The sequence below is a fragment of the Squalius cephalus genome (assembly GCF_949319135.1).
Source record: "Squalius cephalus genome assembly, chromosome: 6".
Taxonomy (NCBI): domain Eukaryota; kingdom Metazoa; phylum Chordata; class Actinopteri; order Cypriniformes; family Leuciscidae; genus Squalius; species Squalius cephalus.
The window spans coordinates 34,112,942-34,134,027 of record NC_137127.1 but is presented as its reverse complement, the minus strand read 5'-3'; the positions used below and the strand labels follow the sequence as shown (position 1 = coordinate 34,134,027).

At 40.5% G+C, this 21,086-nt stretch overlaps 1 protein-coding gene across 4 annotated transcripts in view; it reads left to right on the top strand.

The window, feature by feature from the left end:
- mthfsd (methenyltetrahydrofolate synthetase domain containing) overlaps window positions 1–14,582 on the top strand; it is a 142,322-nt gene extending 127,740 nt beyond the window's left edge. For all 4 annotated transcript variants that reach the window (XM_079874239.1, XM_079874238.1, XM_079874240.1 and 1 more), the window contains one exon: window positions 13,950–14,582. In XM_079874239.1, coding sequence (XP_079730365.1) covers window positions 13,950–14,279 — 330 coding nt within the window. In that variant the 3' untranslated portion in view covers window positions 14,280–14,582. The remainder of the gene's footprint in view (window positions 1–13,949) is intronic.
- Window positions 14,583–21,086: the final 6,504 nt, after the last annotated feature.

The following is a 21,086-nucleotide window of genomic DNA, read 5'->3' as shown; positions in this document are numbered from 1 at the left end:
AACAAAGGTCATAAAAAAGACATTTTCCCTCCAAAGGAAGACACTTCTTATTGGCTCTTGCACCTCCAAATGGGTGTGCCATCTTCACGCTTTAAAAGTCACTGACCACAAAATCCGGCCCTCTTAGCTCTTGTCCTCGGACCTAAACTGCAGCTCAGACTGCCTTTCTTAAATCCAACCAAGAAGAAAACGGTTGAGGCGTGGCCTCAACAGGCCCAGGGCAAGAGGCTTCGAAGCATCCAGGACATGTGCTCACTCCAGCATCAAGGACAACCTCAGGAGTTCAGTGACTTCATTCAACACGGACGAAGTCCCTCGCAACTCTCACCATGTGCTCTTTGTGTCCTGCCAGCCCAGAGCGTGTAGGCCACAATCTGCACTCCAGCCATGAGAACAGCGACAATACAAGTTCATCCTATCTTCTTCATCCAACGGAGAAGAAACGATTGCAACTTGCACCATGACTTTTGACCCTCACGGACCCACCAACAGTGGACTCATTTTTCAACCTCTTCAAGAATTGTCCACGATTGCAACTGACCATGCAAGTATATCAATTTAATGAGGTGCTCTGAAAATGATCAGCTGATGGTTCTTTTCATACTTAAATAGATCTTGCTCCATAGTTCTATTTCCTGTTTCCGGTTCCACATCACTCACCCCTTTACCTATGCATGTATGTATGTATGAATGTATGTTTGTTTAGTGTTAGTTATGTTTGTGAGTTAGTTAATAAAACTTGTGCACAATTATGAATTTGATTTCTGATCCTCTGTTTGCATACAAAGTCCCTTTTACGATCATGATCTTGTGCTCTAATTGCTGTACATGATAAGGAATAATTATTTTTTTAGTGACCCTGAAAGATACACTTTTCTTAGAATAAATGAATAATCGAAGAGTTTGTTGGAACTTATTAATTGATTATAATATTAATTTGGCTTACCCCAAAGTTAATCTAATTAACTGACCCAAATATTAATAATTAATCATAATTGGTAATTATGGATTATTATTATTTCACCTTTGAGCTAATTTGTTACACACTCTTTACTGTAGATACAACTTACTGTATATTTATGCCACTATGGCATTAGCGATCACTTAAATATACTGCTACAATTTATTGCTCTAAATCGCATCTGCCTGCCGTCTAGCACATTTTTAGCTGATTGGCTAAAAGTGCATGCGTAAAAGTGGGAACCCGCCCAATCTGGCAACACTGGCCAAACAAATTTTTCCATTAATTTACATATGGTTTAAGGTTAACGCTATTGGGCGATAACTTCCAGGTAAGTTTATATTGTGCAAATTATTAGAAAGTGATCATTCCCAGTAGTCGTATTACTGAACACATCAGTATTTTATTTTTAACCCTAAAATTTACATAAACCCCGCTCCTGTTTAGAAGAGGAAGAGTTGTTGTAGTAGAGAAAGTTGTTGTAGCCTCAGAAATTTCCTGTATTGTGGAAATATTTCTATATGAAAGTACAGATGGTACTCAACCAGAATAATACTTTTACCGTTCCCGCGGCGGTAAATTGCGGGTGTGTATTTGCAGCCTCTTACCGCTAAGAGGCGCTACAATCACAGACTTTGCAAAGTGTCAGTTTATTCTCTCTATTGCGTAAACTGCCGCCGCGCCGCGGCTCATGGAGAACGATTGAAAGCTGGTAGCAGATCAATTAAAATGAAACATTTAACGAATTCATAATCACAATACTGAAATTACTGAAATTAAATTGAATAAATTTAATAATGAAAACATTTTCAACATAAAACATTGCAATAGAAAAATATTAGGCTACATCAATGAGGCTTTGCACGACCATAAGACGTTATCTTAACAGCATTCATTCAGACTATAGCTCTGTGGTCAACGCAACAACATGAGCCTCGTGGAGCTTCAAGCGATCCGAGATCGAATCTCAGTGTAGCCGACAGCGTGTATGTTTTACCGTTCTTGATGCTTAAATATGTAACTGTTTAAGTCAAGCGTTTTGTTTAATTATCAATTGTTGGCTACACTACAACATACATTTTCTACATTCCAGTAGAGCCTCTGCACAGACGACAAAACTTATGAAGGAATATTGTCAGCCGATCGCACCAGAAAATGAAGATTATGAAGCTCGTCTTTAATCTGCTAAATTATTGTTTTGTGAATCATTCACGAAAGAGATGACTGACAGTGATACCCGGCCATAGCAACGGAAGACATTTTTCAAAACAGATTGAAAAAAAGAGAAGACTTTCGATACAGTATTGCTTTCAATAAAAAAAAAAAAATGAAAATGTAAGAGAACACTAAAATTAATTAAGTTTGAAACCCCATCGAACATTTCAAGGTTTAAATAAAGTGTCGGGACAGTTTATTTATTTAAAACAGGGTTGCATCGAGTTTAGAGTTTATTCCCTTTGCGATGCAAAATAAGAAACACAGAATTTTAAATTTGTATTGCCAAAGAAATTGCAGCCAAGTTAAACAATTAAAACGGTACAAAACGAAAAAAGTTCAAAGCAACATATAGGTGCTACAATCACAGACTTTGCAAAGTGTGTTTATTCTCTCTATTGCGTAATCTGCCGCCGCGCCGCGACTCATTGAGAGCGATTGAAAGCTTGTATCAGATCAATTCAAATGAAACATTTAACGAATTCATAATCACAATACTGAAATTACTGAAATTAAATTGAATAAATTTAATAATGAAAAAAGTCAGGCTACATCAATGAGGCTCTGCAAGAGCATAGACGTTAACTTGACTTCATTCAGACTATCTCTGTGGTCAACGCATCAACATGAGCCTCGCGGAGCTTCAAGCGATCCGAGATCGAATCTCAGTGTTGCCGACAGCGTTTGTTTTACCGTTCTTGATGCTTAAATATGTAACTGTTTATTAAAGTCAAGCATTTTGTTTAATTATCAATTGTACATTACAACATAAATTTGCTACGTTCCATTTGAGTCGGTGCACAGACGACAAAACTTATGAAAGAAAATTGTCAGCCGATCGCACCAGAAAATGAAGATGAAGCTCGTCTTTAATCTGCTAAATTATTGTTTTGTGAATCAATCACGAAATTGAGATGACTGACAGTGATCCTCTGCAATTGCAACGGAAGACATTTTTCAAAACAGATCGAACAAATCAGAAAAAGACTTTCAATAGCCTACAGGCTATTGCTTTCACACACAAAAAAATAAAAATAAATAAATAAATTGTAAAAGAACACTAAAATTAATTAAGTTTGAAACCCCATTGCACATTTCAAGTTTTAAATAAAGTGTCTGGACAGTTTATTTATTTTAAACAGGGTTGCATCGAGGTAAGAGTATTCCCTTTGTGATGCAAAATAAGAAACACAAAATCTTATTCTTGCGACATTTTACATGTGTATTGCCAACGAAATTGCAGCTAAGTTAAAAAATTAAAACGGTACAAAACGAAAATAATTCAAAGCAACACATTAAGAACAGGCGTTTTTCTTTGCCTCTCTCTCGTGCTGGATCTCTTTTTAGTAAGTTTATTTTGTTTCCCTCACTGCGCGCGCCGGGTCTTTCTCGAAATTAAACATTTCATGGTAAAAACACACCATACAGCTGATAATACTGTATATGTCGCTGCGTGTCATCCACACAAATCACGAAAGAAAAAACTGTAACAAATAGCCTTTGTTGCTTCAAAGATACAGCATGCCTTGCTGAATTCACCTTACAATAAAAACGAGGTTGATCGCGAATTAAAGAGCTCTGTATCTGCTGATCACTCCCATTGTTTCATGGCATGAACGCGTTTCGTCAACAGTTCATGTTTAGATAATACCAGATTGTTAACAATCACACACACTGCTCACACACTCTAAAACTCTACAAAAACCAGTTGAAACAACTGGATTGAACACTTCAATTGAAATTGTGTGTGGAAAACCTTTAAATAAATAAATACAACTACAATATTTATAATTTAATAAGATATAGGGCCTACATTTGTACTTGTGGAGATTTTGATATTTATCCTTAAAAAATCCTTAACAAATCTCACTGCATCAATAAAAGGCTATAAAATGCATTAATAGGCTAATATAAAAATTACAATAGTCCATATTGGTTTGGGATTTGAACCCATGTCATCTAAATGATCGAAACGTACGTTCTACCACTCAGCCATGAATTTGCTTGTTGCGAAATGCCCAAACGTTCGTTACTCCAGTGTGGGAGCGCTCTTCATTCGTCTCATTCCTCAATAGAATAGTAAAAATAATCAGCTTCATTGCACATAATCTATTTCTGTTTGTTATTTATTTGTTTTTTGTTTTATTGTTTTTTTGTTATCGCACTGCTCCCCCAGGGAATAGGGCTTGTCACCCACCGACATCTAGGCCTACAATATGAAATATAGGTTAACCTATATTGTTCTCGTCTCTATTTTTAACTTTTTATTCTATTTTTCTGTCCTTAAAAAAATCTATTCTGTTTACCATAGATGTAGTATTTCATCCTTACTGTCAATTGACATTAACCCCACTTACATTTTGGCAATTGAAAAAATGCGGCAATTGCTGCTGTTTTGCACAATATCCCTTTGCGCCACCTGGCGGTCATTTCGCAAATGACTTTGAAATGCGACTGGTTTATTTTTGCCGCGGTGGTTTTGCCGCGGCGGTAATAGGCATTCTGGTTGGCTACCTACTGTATGCGTCCTTGAGACCCAATGAAGCGCTGGAGCATGCTTCGAGATCACGCAAAGGGACACGTGGATCTGGTGAACAAGCGAGTGATAGGGAAGGACCCATCTCTCGCTCGTCCATACGGGAGCCCCGCAAATATTGCTTCAAGATAATCATATAAATAATTGTTAATTCTATATGTAGCCATGCAGTGTCATGATAATAAATGGAAGATACAAGATACCAGGACAGGCGGATTAATGTGTGAATGAAAAATGGGTTTTAATTTAGACACATGAAAGACGGGATGAATTTTCCTGTACACTGGAGGTAGTTTGAGTCGGACTGCCACCGGACTAAGGACATTGGTGACAGTGAACGGGCCAATGAATTTAGGAGCTAGCTTGCTAGAAACAGAGCAGAATGATCTTGGTAGAAAGCCACACATTTTGACCAACAACCTACACGGGAGGCTTCGACCGGTGGCGATCGGCTTTAGCCTTGGTGCGCGCCCCCACATGGAGAAGAGTCTAACGGGCTCTGTTCCAGGTGTGGCGACACCTCAGGACGAAGGTGTGGGCGGAGGGAACCGCAACTTCGGATTCCAGACTTGGAAAAATTGGTGGCTGGTACCCTAAACTACACTCAAACGGAGAGAGGCCCGTGGATGACACTGGTAACGAGTTATGGGCATACTCCACCATTGAGAGTTGCTGACTCCAGGAGGAAGGATTCTTGGACACCAAACATCGCAACACTCTCTCCAAATCTTGGTTGGCTCTCTCGGTTTGGCCATTGCTTTGGGGATGAAAACCAGAAGACAGACTGACACTCGCCCCCAGTAATTTACAAAACTCTTGCCAAAATTTGGACACAAACTGGGGCCCCCTGTCATAAACCACGTCCATCGGGATGCCATGTAAGCGAAAGACGTGATCTACGACAGTCAACGCTGTTTCCTTGGCGAACGGTAATTTAGGCAAGGGAATAAAATGAGCCGCCTTCGAGAACCGGTCCACTACGGTCAAAACGACCGTCTTGCCTTGGGAGGGTGGGAGGGCGGTGATAAAATCTAGCGCTATGTGGGACCAGGGTCTCGAAGGGACCGACAACGGTTGGAGTAACCCATCTGGGGGTTGATTGGAAGTCTTACCAATGGCACAAACCGAGCAAGCCAAGCCAAAACTGCGAATGTCGCGAGCCATTAATGGCCACCAGAATCGTTGCTTTACTAAAAAGCTGATGCGGTTTACCCCTGGATGACACGCCACGTTGGAACAATGACCCCATCGAATAACGTCGGACCGTAATCCCTCCGGCACAAACAACCGACTCGGTGGGCAACCGGGCGGAGGCGTTACCCCTTCTAAGGCCGTCTTGACCTTCGATTTGATCTCCCATGTGAGTGTGGAGATAAATAGTGTCTCAGGTAAAATGCACTCGGGAGTGGACGGGCGTTTGGATGGATCAAAAATACGAGATAAAGAGTCAGGTTTGATGTTCTTGGAACTCGGGCAGAATGAGAGAGAAAAATCAAAACAACCGAAAAAAAGTGCCCACCGAGCCAGACTGTTGAGTCTTTTGGCAGATCTAATATATTCCAGGTTCCAGTGATCTGTCCAAACGATAAACGGTACCCCCGACCCTTCTAACCAATGACGCCATTCTTCCAACGCTAACTTGACTGCTAACAACTCTCTATTACCAATGTCATAGTTGCGTTCGGCAGGTGATAACCGGTGAGACAAAAACGTGCAAGGATGCATCTTGTCGTCTGTGGGAGAGCGTTGGGAAAGAACCGCGTCTACCCCCACCTCTGACGCGTCGACCTCCACCACGAACTGACGCGAAGGATCAGGGGCAATCAGGATGGGAGCCGAAACAAAGCAACTTTTCAGATTGGCGAATACAGCTTCGGCTGTATCGGACCACCTGAACGTCGTTCTGGGGGAGGTCAAGGCAGTCAGAGGAGAGGCTAGTTGGCTGAAGTTGCGAATAAAACGCAGATAGAAATTGGCGAACCCCATAAACCTCTGTAGGGCCTTACGGGAATCTGGACTTGGCCACTCTACCACAGCCTTAACCTTGTCAGGATCCATACGCACTCCCTCAGATGAGATGATGTACCCTAGGAAAGGAACAGACTGTGCATGAAAAGTCCATTCTCTTGCAACCTCTGAAGCACTCATCTGACGTGCTGAACGTGTTCCTGGAGAGAAGAAGAAAAAATCAATATGTCATCCAGGTAGACATATATGAACTGATCTACCATATCTCTCAGCACATCATTGATGAGTGCCTGGAAAACCGCTGGGGAGTTGGACAGGCCAAAAGGCATAACCAAATATTCAAAGTGCCCCCTGGAGGTGTTGAACGTGGTTTTCCATTCATCTCCCTTCCTTATGCGGACCAAATGATAAGCATTGTGTAAATCCAATTTTGTGACGACAGATACTCCCTGCAACCGCTCGAAGGCTGAAGACATCAACGGCAAAGGGTAAGTATTCTTTACCGTGATGTTGTTCAACCCCCAGTAATCAATACACGGTCGCAGAGAAGTGCACAAAAAAGAACCCCGCCCCCTCTGGAGAAGTGGAAGGACGGATGAACCCCGTTGCTAGAGAATCAGAAATATATTTCTCCATGGCCTCCCGTTCTGGAGCAGAAAGCGAATATAACTTGCCTTTAGGCAGAGACTTACCTGGCAGTAAATCTATGGCACAGTCATAGGGACGATGTGGAGGAAGAGAAGCAGCACGGGGCTTACTGAATGGCCCCAATCCACCCTGGGATTGTGTTGCACCAGCCATGGGTGGCCAAGAACTATGGGTGCTAACGGGGAGTCCAAAAGTAGAAATGACAGTGTTACTGTGTGATTGCCTGATGTGATGAGGGTGATCCGGTCCATGAAGTTACCTTCTGCTCCTGAGTCCAGTAAGGCTTGACAGTTGTGGGATTGGGTTGCCCATCTCAGTCTTACCGGGAGGAGATTGGATGATGAGGTCTTCTCAGCGGAGATCCCACCCGATAGTAGCCTCATCTTCACTACCGGGCTCGATCTTTTACCGGGCAGGAGTATAGGAAGTGGCCCGCTCCTCCGCAATAGAAGCATAGTCCCCTGGACCTCCGCCTCTCTCTCTCTCTCTCTCCTCCCGGGAAAGCCAAGCTCTACCCACCTGCATGGGCTCATGATCGAAAATGGGGCTGACCGTGTCCCCGCCGCTGGCATGTGGAACCTCGACGACTCCAGGTAGTCTGATTGGGTGTGTACGTCGTTCCATCCGATTCAGACGAGCATCCACTCTCAGTGCCAGTTCAATCAGCCCGTTCAGACTCTGTGGTAGGTCCAGGGCGTAGATCTCCTTCTGAACACGGTCAGCCAGCCCATGCAGGAACATGTCCCACTGCGCCTCCTTGTTCCAATGGCACTCTACGGCCAGCGTGCGAAACTCGATGGAGTACTCCGATACCGATCGGTCTCCTTGCTGGAGGTCGGTGAGTAGCCTGGCCGCCTCTCTACCCGCCACCGCACCGTCGAAGACTATCTTCATTTCTCCGGAGAGTGGCTGGAATGAGGCGCAGCAGAGATCTTGGTTCTCCCACGCCGCCGTTCCCCAGAAAGCCGCTCGTCCAGTCAGCAGGGTCAGCATGAAAGCCACCTTAGAACGCTCGCTGTTAAAAGTCAGCGGTTGCAGAGAAAAATACATAGAACATTTTGTTAAGAATGCTCTGCAATAATTGGGTTCACCTGAATAACCCTCCGGGGCAGGTAAGCGTGGCTCTGGCTGATGACTCGGATCCATGGAAGTGGGCTGAACGGGCGGTGCAGCAGGACTCTTCAGTTGTTGGAGCTGTTGGGTGAGCTCAGACACCTGCGCGACCAGAGCTTGCACAGCATGACCCGTGTTCGAAATGTGTTCTTCCTGTTGATCCATGCGTGCAATACTACGCGAAAAGAATTCACTCAGACTTGTTGAACTTGCTGCATCCATACTGTGGTCAGATAGTTCTGTCATGATAATAAATGGAGGATACAAGATGCAAGTAACAACAGTTTATTTGTAAATGAAGTGAGTGCAAAGAGCAAGCAGTCTGGTGAGTGGCGCAGGGACGTCGACAGGCAACTTGCTCGGTGATGTCAGAAGTGCAGAGAAAATCCACAAGAATCCAGTATGCAGCAATAACTCCAGATGAACAGTAATCCCAGGGCAGAATGCAGAACAACAGGAATGAGAGACAAACACAGGCAAGGTAGCAAAGAGAACTGGAAACAGGACAGAACACTGGGAATTCTCACAACGATTTGACAACACAAGACACCAAGCAATGAACATACAGTATATAGGTGCAGCTGCTAATAATTAAACAGGTAAATAAACAGCTGCCGCTAATAATTATGGTGATTGGCAATCACCCTGACACACACACACACACACACACACTGACATACAGGCAGACAGAGAGACAGTGAATTCATGAACCGTGACATGCAGTCTCACCACCTTGAGCAATAAAGGTGCAGTCGCATTAGCAAAATTATGCGGGCAAAAAAACGGTCCATTTCAATAGTCTACCCCAGAGGTTCCCAAAAAAAATTGTAGGCCAAACCCCCTTTGACAAAATATTTTCTTGTAGTACCCCCTGAGATTTAATTAATATTTCAATAATTAAACAACATTTACGGTTCTTTGATGTTGGTTAATAGTAACTTGACGTGCAGGTAAACATAAAATGTTTTTAGTAAGCATGTAAAATTATGCATTTACAGTACATGGCTGCATGATTTGGTTAAATGTATATTGTGATTATTTTGCCATACTTTGCCAATGTAGTCAAAGTCAACAGGCGGGCTGCTGCATTCTGGACCATCTGCAGTCTGGAGAGAGAGGCCTGACTAATGCCTGTATAGAGGCCATTACAATAATCCAGACGAGATGAAATGAAAATATGAACAAGTTTCTCAAAGTCTTTTAAAGACAGAAAAGATTTCACCTTGGTTAGTTGTCTCAATTGGAAAAAAACTAGTTTTAACTACCGAGTTAATCTGTTTGTCCAGTTTAAAATCACAATCCATAATAACACCTACATTTTTTACATAGGGCTTCACAAGTGGATTCAATTCACCATGGTCCAAATGTATTGATTCATAAGTGCCTCCCGGCGTAAACAGCATAACTTCTGTTTTATTTTCATTAAAGCTAAGGAAATTTAGTGCCATCCAGGCCTTAATTTCCTCAAGACATTGCAATAGAGGTGTTAAAGTGCGAGTATCATTTCTTTTCAAAGGCAGATCATTTTGCTTATCGTCTGCATAACAATGAAAGGAAATACCAGATTTCCTAAAAATATGTCATAAGGGGAGTATATACAGGGAGAACAAAATAGGCCCCAAAATGGAGCCCTGGGGGACCCCACACATGAAAGAAGCCGTTGAGGAGGTAAAGTCTCCAAGACAAACTGAGAAAGTTCTTTCGGACAAATAGGATCTAAACCATTCCAACGCAGTACCCTTAATACCAACACATTGTTCTAAGCGTGTAATCAAGATATTATGGTCCACAGTATCGAATGCAGCCGAAAGGTCTAGTAAAATTAAAATTGCACAATTCCCTGAGTCAGTAGTAAGTAACAAGTCATTGAAAACCTTCAACAGTGCAGTGTCTGTACTATGTAAGGATTTAAAATCAGACTGAAACATTTCATGAATACCATGTAGATCTAGAAATGATTTCAGTTGTCCAAATACGACCTTCTCCAATAGTTTAGACAGAAACGGAATTTTCGAGATAGGTCTAAAATTAGCAAAGGCTGATGAATCCAGATTAGATTTCTTGATTACTGGTTCAACTGCTGCATGTTTAAAAGACTTAGGTACAACTCCCGAGGCCAGGCTACTATTAATAATTGCAAGTACTATAGGACCAATAGCTTCAAATTAATATTTTAAAAGACATGGAGGAACAATGTCCACGCTACATGAGGATGATTTCATTTCAACAATGATCTCCCTCAATGAAACAAGAGACACCGGCTCAAACTGATTGAAAACAGCAGAGCATTCAGTGAAAATAGATAGTCAAAGTGAAAGAAATATTAGCTTTAACTCCATCAATCTTATCGATAAAAAAGTGTAAAAAAAAGTCACACATTTCGGCAGAAGGCTCTAACCAAGTAGCTTGGAGTATTCAAAACAGCAGTAGTACTGAACAGCACAGCAGGCTTATGAGAGTTATTACAGATAACATTAGAGAGATACTTTGATTTCCCAGATCTAACAGTTTTTTGATATTTAGACAAATTCTCCTTTAAAATGTCAAGTGAGATCTGTAATTTATCCTTCTTCCAGCGGTGTTCTGCCCTTCTGCATTCAAGCCTTAGATCGGGTAGTAGCATTCAGCCACGGTTGAACTCTATTTTTTTCTCGAACCGTCCTAAAGGGGGCCACTATATCCAAAATACTTTGACAGGTTAAAAAGAACAATGAGGTTAAGTCATCGGTGTTAAGGCCATATGAGGGCATTGAATAATCATCCTCAATGCCATTAAAAGCCTCAAAAAATAATTGGGCAGTTGAAGGATTAATCGTCCGACAGCGACTGTTTGGAACAGTCACTTTAGAATCACACAAAATACATATCTCAAATAAAACAGACAAATGATCAGAGAAAGTGGCATCACAGACTTCGATATTACCAATAGGCAAGCCACATGTTAAAACCAAATCTAGTGTGTGTCCACATATATGTGTGGGACTAGTGACAAATTGAGTTAAGTTAGAAGACTCCACAAGATTTAAAAAAGCTTTAGCCAAAGGCTTGGCGGGACAGCACACATGGATATTAAGATCCCCCACAATTAAGACACGATCATATTTAGTCATGATTCCGGTCAAAAAATCTGAAAATTCATCGATAAAGTCCTTGTTATATTTAGGTGGGCGATAAACAACAGCGCACAACACCAGATAACTTGGACTAAGTTCAAAAACACTGAGTTCAAAGCTGGAATAGGAGTAAGATGGAAGACGCAGACAGTTTAAATGTTCTTTAAAAATAGTTGCTACTCCAACTCCTCGTCTCGTAAGCCGTGGAGAGTTAAAATAGGTACAGTTCAGTGGTAAAACTTCTGAAAAAACACTTGACTCACCAACACCGATCCAGGTCTCAGTCACACACAACATGCCCAAGTCCTTGGAAGTAAAAAAGTCATTCAAGATAAAGGACTTGTTTGCTAGTGATCTAGCATTCACCAAGGCTATCCTCACTGGAGTTGAGTCTTTCGACAACGGAGATTCACGGTTAAAAGACCGAAGGAGAGAAGCGTCCACACCACCTCTTCTAAGATGGGGTGGCCGTATGATGACCGGAGGCTTATCAGCATTAATCACAGGTATCAGCAACTTATACGCAGGATCCCAAAAGCGTCAAAGCACATACTGTTGACTGTCCACGTCAAGATCTCCCAAAATCCAGCGAGGATCAGCATTTGGGAACAAAGCCCTTAAAGTCTTTATTTTAACCAACAGACCACCTCGTTTGCCACGGCGTCTGAATCGCTTCTTCCTCCCGAGAGAGCATGGGTTCTGGCAGAGATAGGCAGGTAGTCCATGCAGGAGCGGTGGAGGGGGCGAGTTGTTTGTTCCACCGTGATTAACCATATAGATCAACGTATTATCCATAGCTGATCTAATGCCAAGAAGAGTTTGGAGATCGTACACCGGTAGAGAGTTTGCAGTATTTAAAACGGTCAATAAAAACAAGACAAACATCCATACAACCGGGAGCAGCAGACGCCCTGCCACACACACTGGCGCCATCTTGGAAGCCGCACTTAACCGTGGACTTGTATGCACTTAACCGCACTTAAATGTAGGCCCTATGCCAAGTATGAAGCACAGCTCACACAGACGTCACTTTCAAACCAATTCGCTGAACAACGGTGAATGTAACCGCACCTTAACTGAATAATTTCCAGTCGAGATGACCGAACATATAATTGTCCAACATTTGAGAAAATCTCCAACATTTACCTCAGAATTTTCCTGTCATCGACAGGTGCGCAAAACAGGATGTTACTTATGAAGCAGAAAAGTTTTAAATGCTTTAAAATCTAAAACATTACAACAACAAAAACTAACATTTAACATCAAATGTGTAAAAACCACTAAAAAAATATGTTTTTGCTTACCTTTTGCTCAGTGTAAAGTGACAGTTGGCCGTTATGGTTTGAATGATGTGCATGCGCAGAACTTCGACTTTCCAGCAAATTTTTAAAATAGAACAAGCGTTATGAATATGATTTCGAACAAATGGATCAGTGGTACATGTTGATGAGTCAACCTCATTTCAATCTTGAATGTATGTTTTATTTTCTGATAATTTTTTCCCCAACATAATTGTCTATTCATCACATCACTCCTATTTTACAACAGCTCCATTGGCTCCCTATCATTTATCGTATCAACTATAAAATACTTTAAACTCATTCATAATCTAGCCCCTTCGTATCTTTTTGATCTCCTCCATATACCTACACACGCTCGTACTCTTAGATCCTCTTCTTCTATTCATTTCACCGTTCCCCGTGTCCGCCTGGTTACTATGGGGAGTAGAGCTTTCAGTTTCTCTGCTCCTCAGCTCTGGAATTCGCTTCCACCGGACCTCCGTAATATTGATTCTCTCACACTTTTCAAATCCAAACTCAAGACTCATTTGTTTAGAATAGCGTACTCCCTTTGACCACAACTGCATTTTCTTTTAATTGTTTTGTATCTCATTGTTTTTAAATATTGTTATTGTTGTTGATGATGATGTAAGGTGACCTTGAGTGTCAAGAAAGGCGCCTATAAATAAAATGTATAATAATAATAATAATAACAAAATGTAGCACATGTGGACACGTGATCACATGATGTGGAGCACGTGAAATTCATATGTTTTTTCTGTAAAGGATGGTGCATGGCACAGTTCGATAGGGTTCTTATATTGTCAGCTACCGATTAAGTGAACCTTTGAAAAGGAACATCTCTGTTATATGTAAACTTGGTTCCCTGAATAGGGACCGTAGCATCATCTACAGATGCAGCATCTTGTTCCCTATTCAGAGAACCAAGGTTACATATGTAACCAAGATGTTTCGTGTTGAGTTTTTCAATGTGACCTGAGATCATGAAATTCCTGAGAAATACCTTAACAACCTTATCTAACAATAAAAAATAAGCTCTATTCCGATGGTCCCTTCAGATTAACTAAACTATTACAACTTACTAATGCTTTCAGTTACACACAGAAGTACTGAAGAAAATACCAATTCTGAAGACACTAAGAACACTGGAGCAGGAAGCTGGGAAAGATGTTGCTTTAAAGACAACACCTGCTGGAGCGGATGGAACCAAGAAATCCAAAGAGCTAAAATGGCAACCTGATTGTTATCCTAAAGCTGAGCTTCAATGTGAATGTTTAGCTTCTGAAGGTGACAAGTGTGCTGCATTTGAGCACAAATTCCCTAAAAGTCCTGTCACCACTGTATACTTGAGTGGCTTTCCCGCTGGATTACATGCAAGTCAGTTGAAGTGCTTGCTCAGAGAACAGGAAGCTGTTCCTCTGTGAATCATCTGGCAGGGGGCAAAGCACAAGGCATTCCTGCTGTACATCGATGACACTGGTGCGGAGCATGCTCTCACCAATCTAAAAAAAAAAACCTCTCCATTTATAGCCACACACTACATGCTGAATGTGTCAGGAGTTAGAGGCTAAAGTCCATGGCAGGATACAAAACAGGCTGGTAAAGGACACTAGGCTCCTAGAGAAGGTAGTGTTCAATCCAGAATTCTGACCTGTACACCTTTCTAAACAAGAATAAAGTTTTCTGAATAATCATTTATCTAGTGTATGCTTGGATCTGAACTCTCACACAAGGAATCATGAAAATGTGAGTTTCGGCTGAAATCACAATGCCTGAGAATAATAAAGTGTTATGCTAAACGTCTCTATTCTTATGTATTTATTGTTTAGTTAAACAGTGTCAATAAGTTTTATGATACCAGCTTTTCTATAAGCTATGTCTATGAGTTTATATTAATTTAATTGAAATGGTTCATAATAATATTACAAATCAAATGAATTTTGCTTTTCCCAAAAATGCAATTAACATGAAATTACGTGTACAAGCTTTGAGTGCTAGAATCGCTGTCTGCTCATGAAGTGCTGAAATATACAGTATACGGTATAAGAACTTTTATACTACAGGGCTGTTGAATGCTTCATTGGCCTGTCTGATAGATTGCTCCTGTCTGCCTTGTAGCTTCTGCTGCTGTTGCGTTGGTTTGCGTCTGTAAGCTCCGTATATCTTTCTGTTTTGAATCATTATTTACTATCATTCCTTGTCGTTTATACTACTAAATATAACTTAATCAACATCACACATTAACCTCACATCGCTAGCTTCAATCTAAATTATTAGGGATTATCGTTATTGCTAGCACAACACGCTAGTAATTCGCTAGCCTGTTTGCGTGCCATCCGTGCACTCATTTATTTATTTATTTTTCTTGCTCACGCTCGCGCCTTTTACGGGTCCATCAAACAACTTGGGTAAGTAGGATCAGTCAACAAACACGGTGAGTCATGTCATCTTGATTGTTACTCTTATTGTTACTTGCACCTCATGCAACATGTTTAGCATATCCTTAGGATTTACATGTGATAAATGCAGGGAGATAGTCAAGCTGACGGGGAAGATTTAGAGACATGCATCCAAGCTTTAATCGAGGTTAATTGTAAGAGTGCAAGGGCTTTAGATACTGCTTTGGATGCGACTAGCTTAGTGAACTCTGTGCATTGTTCGGTTCCAGCTGAAGTAGAGCCCGTGCAGCAGGGCAATTAGGTGGCGGTGAGGCACTGTAGTCGTGGGACAAAACACTGCTCTTCCGTTCCGATTACAACATTAAACAGGTTCTCCACACTCAGTGAAACACCCACTGAGAATCCTGTTGAATGTGCCCTAGTTATTGGTGATTCTATTACACGGAACGTGAAAATAGAGACACCAGCCACCATAGTCACATGTTTGCCGGGAGCCAGAGCGCCTGACATCAAAGCAAATTTAAAAGTGCTGGCTAATGCTAATCGTAAATTTTCTAAGATTATTATTCATGTCGGCACTAAAGATGTTCGACTCCGCCAGTCGGAGATCACTAAAATTAATGTTAAAGAGGTGTGTGAACTCGCAAGTATAATGTCAGGCACTGTAATTTGCTCTGGCCCCCTTCCTGTTCGCAGGAGTGATGAGATACTTAGTAGATTGTCCTCACTCAATGGCTGGTTGTCTAAGTGGTGTACGCAAAATAATATAGAATTCATAGACAATTGGAAAAGTTTTTGGGGCAGACCTGAGCTGTTGAAAAGAGATGGTATTCATCCCTCCTGAGCTCAAACATGAATTGGGGCTCAGGTCAGGAAGCAGACAGACTGGCTAAACCGACCGTTTGCCAGCTGTCTCATGTCAACAAGGTCAGATAAATACCATCACATAGAGCCTCTTTCATCCAATATATCATCATATAGAGACTGTGTCTGTTCCCCGAATTAGGACAGACAAAAAACTTCCAAACCCATCTAAGGGTAAAAAGTTAATTGATGTTCAACAAATAAAAAACAGATATAATATAAATGAGCAAAATGATAAAGCTTGCGTTGCTGAATATTAGATCCCTTACTTCAAAAGCACTTTTTAATGATATGATTACAGACTACAATCTAGATGTGCTGTGTTTGACAGAAACCTGGCTAAAACCAAATGACTCATTGTCATAATCATACTCTAGATCTAATATTATCACACATAATCAATGCTGATGCAGTTGAAATTCTGCAGCAGAGCGATGACATCTCAGATCATTATCTAGTCTCGTGTAAACTTCATTTAGCCAAGACTAATATTAGCGTAGACGCCATTCTTCTTATGATGTAACGAGTACATCAGGATTTATGGAAAGTGTTCCCGGTTCCAGCTGACCTAATCGATGCAGCCTAACATTGAATAATATAAGTCTATAATGTGTTATGTGTATGCTAGGTCAAAGAGATGTGGTTTTAGTCTAGCTTTGAACTGACAGAGTGTTAGGAAGACTGTTCCAAAGTTTTGGTGCTAAATAGGAAAAGGATCTACCGCCAGTAGTCGATATTGATATTCTAGGTATTATCAACTGGCCGGAATTTTGAGATCGCAATAGACGTGAAGAACTATAATGCGTTTAGAGCTCGCTCAAGTACTGCAGAGCTAAACCATTTAGTGCTTTGTAAGTAGTCAGCAATATTGAAAACTGTATACAATGTTTAATAGGGAGCCAATGCAGTGTTGACAGAACTGGGCTAATATGGTCATACTTCCTGGTTCTGGTAAGAACTCGAGCTGCTGCGTTTTTGGACCAACTGTAATTTGTTTATTAAGTGTGCAGGGCAACCACCCTTAATAGCATTACAATAATCTAGCCTTGATGTCATGAACGCATGAACTAATTGTTACGCATTTGTCAATGACAGCATATGACTTAATTTAGATACATTTAGATACATTTTTAAGATAGAAAAATGCAGTTTTACAGATACTAGACACGTGACTTTCAAATGAGAGGTTGGTATCAAAGAGCACACCCAGGTTCCTAACCGACGATAAAGACTTGACAGAGCAGCCATCAAGTGTTAGACAGTATTCTAGGTTATTACGTGAGGACGTTTTTTGTCCAATAATTATAATCTCTGTTTTTTTCAGAATTAAGTAGTAGGAAATTACTAGTCATCCAGTTGTTTTTTTTTTGTTTTTTTATATCAGCTGTGCATTCCGTTAATTTTGTTAATTGGTCATTTTCGTCAGGGCGTGAAGAAATATAGAGCTGAGTATCATCAGCATAACAGTGAAAACTAATTCCATGCTTCCTAATGATATCTCCCAAAGGTAACTTGTACAGAGTGAAAAGCAACGGTCCTAGTACTGAGCCTTGTGGTATGCCATACTGAACTTGTGATCGATGAGACACCTCTTCATTTACTGCTACAAACTGATAACGGTCAGATAAGTATGATTTAAACCATGCTAATGCAATTCCACTAATGCCAACATAATTTTCAAGTCTATTTAAAAGAATTCTGTGGTCAATAGTATCAAATGCAGCACTAAGATCGAGTAACACTAATAGCGAGATACAACCACGATCGGATGATTAGAGAAAATCATTTGTGACTCTAATGAGAGCAGTCTCAGTACTATGGTACGGTCTAACTCCTGACTGAAAATCCTTGCAGATATAATTTCTTTCTAAAAAAGGAACATAGTTGTGAGGATACTGCCTTTTCTAGTATCTTTGACAGAAAAGGTAGATTCGAGATCAGCCTGTAATTGATTAATTATGTACGATGAAGTTGCGTTTTTTTAACAAGCGGTTTAATCATAGCCATCTTAAAAGTTTTTGGTACGTATCCTAATGACAAAGATGAATTAATGATATTTAGAAGAGGATCTATGACCTCTGGAAGCATCTCTTTCAGTAGCTTAGTCGGTATAGGGTCTAACATACATGTTGTCGATTTAGATGATTTAACGAGTTTAGCGAATTCTTCCTCTTCTATAGCAATGAATGAATCGAATTTTTACTTTGGGAGACTACAATGCACTGCCTGATGCAATACTGTAGTAGACGGTTGCATGGTTATATTTTCCTCCCTGATATTATCAATCTTATAAGTGAAGAAGTTCATAAAGTCATTACGCTGTGCTGCTTGGAAACTTCTGGGCTTGAAGCTTTATTTTTCGTTAGTTTAGCCACTGTTTCAAATAAATACCTAGGGTTTTGTTTATTTTCTTCTAATAGGGTTGAAAAATAAGCAGATCTAGCAGCTTTTAAGGCCTCTCTGTATGCAATCAAGCTCTCTTTCCATGAAATGCGAAATACTTCTAGTTTTGTTTTCTTCCAGTTGCGCTCCATTTTTCTGGCTGCTCTCTTAAGGGCCTGAGTGTGCTCGTTGTACCACGGCGTTGGACTATTTTCTTTAATCTTCTTTAAGCACAACGGAGCAACTGTGTCTAAAGTGCTTGAAAAGAGAAAGTTAAAAGTCTCAATATCAAGTTCTTCTAAGCTATCTGGGATGCTGAGATGATGAAACTGATCAAGACGTTTATTAATAAAGCAATCTTTAGTGGCAGAAGTGATAGGTCTAACATATTTGTAACACGAAGTCGCAGAAGTGATAGGTCTAACATATTTGTAACACGAAGTCGGCTTTGCAGCCTTGGCTAAATTAAGCTTACACAAGACTACATAATGATCTGAGATGTCATCGCTCTGCTGCAGAATTTCAACTGCATCAGCATTGATTCTGTGTGATAATATTAGATTTAGAGTATGATTACGACAATGAGTCATTTGGTTTTAGCCAAATTTCTGTCAAACACAGCACATCTAGATTGTAGTCTGTAATCATATCATTAAAAAGTGCTTTTGAAGTAAGGGATCTAATATTCAGCAACCCAAGCTTTATCATTTTGCTCATTTGTATTATATCTGTTTTTTATTTGTTGAACATCAATTAAATTTTTACCCTTAGATGGGTTTGGAAGTTTTTTGTCTGTCCTAATTCGGGGAACAGACACAGTCTCTATATGATGATATATTGGATGAAAGAGGCTCTATGTGATGGGATTTATCTGACCTTGGTGACATGAGACAGCTGGCAAACGGTCGGTTTAGCCAGTCTGTCTGCTTCCTGACCTGAGCCCCAATTCATGTTTGAGCTCAGGAGGGATGAATACCATCTCTTTTCAACAGTTCAGGTCTGCCCCAAAAACATTTCCAATTGTCTATGAATTCTATATTATTTTGCGGATACCACTTAGACAACCAGCCATTGAGTGAGGACAATCTACTAAGTATCTCATCACTCCTACGAACAGGAAGGGGGCCAGAGCAAATTACAGTGCCTGACATCATACTTGCGAGTTCACACACCTCTTTAACGTTAATTTTAGTGATCTCCGACTGGCGGAGTCGAACATCATTAGTGCCGACGTGAATAATAATCTTAGAGAATTTACGATTAGCATTAGCCAGCATTAGATTAGCATTAGCCAGCATTAGATTAGCATTAGCCTCCTTGAACGCTGACTTGAATATGAATGTAGTTAGGCTTCCTCCTTTAGAGTAACATCCTGCTGAAGCCTCCATTCTTGTGAATATCTGGTCTGACTATATTTCCTTGTTGTTATTAAGCTCTTGAGATTGCCTGTATAAGGCTTTTAGCTCGGGCTCTGGCCGCAGGGAATTTATCATGTCACTGGTGTGGTGTGATTCATGCTTCAGACACCAGTCATGCTGGAGGCATTCCCCATATGGCTTGTTTCCACTGAGCGGTACAGTACGGTACAGTACGCAATTATTTCCGTTTCCACTGTCAAAAGTTGTGAATGGTACCAAAATGTCGAACCGTACCGTATCACTTTTTCAGTACCCTTCCTTTGGGGTACCTAGCACAGCGGTATGGTACTAAAAGGTGGAGCTAGACTCACTGCAGAACGTTGATTGGTTGACAGAGTTTTGTCACTTGTGCGTGCTACAAGGGGAATGACAACATAAGAAGCGCCATTTTTAATATACAGTTTAAATATAATACTACTGTTATTGTGTCACAAAGTGTAGTTTTAAGAGTTTTTTCAGGCAAGAATGTAGTTGTTTATAGCTCAAATCTGTGGTTTATTTATAAAGATTTATGAAAATTTGATCCAGGTTGTGAGATCCAGGCGCTCATATACCCCGCCTGGAACAGCCTTTCCTCGGCTAGTCGCTCTGATGTTTGCCGCTGACTCTGATGTCTCAGTAGTGATTAAACATGAGATATAATTCGTCTTGTGTATATCTAACGGGCGATATTTGGTCTCGTGAATCTATCATTTGTTCCCTGGCCAATCGTTTTGGCTGAGGGCTAAGTGAAGTTTCATAACTTTATATATTTAAGCTATTTAACTTTACCGTTGTAAGGTTAGACTAGAGCGCTGACTTTGTATGTTTGACTGAATTGTTTGCTTTATTTCTTATTGTATAGCTTCTTGTACCTTTTACTTATACTTTTATAATGGCTAATATTGATAAAACTGAAATTTAACAAAAAGAGACTGGGTTGAGTTTTGTCATTTTTAATTTTATTACAGTGAAGATGATCACTGTAATGTTGTTTACTGCAACATCTGTTGTTTAGTACAAATGCACATATTGCACATATTAAAATGTTTCATATTTTTATATTATATTTAAACGAAAAGAGGCAGGGTTGACTTTTATATTTCGTTTTGTTATAAATAGGCTAACGTTATGCATGCAGTGAATATACGCATTGCCTGAACCACATTTGTGTGGCTATAATGTTTAA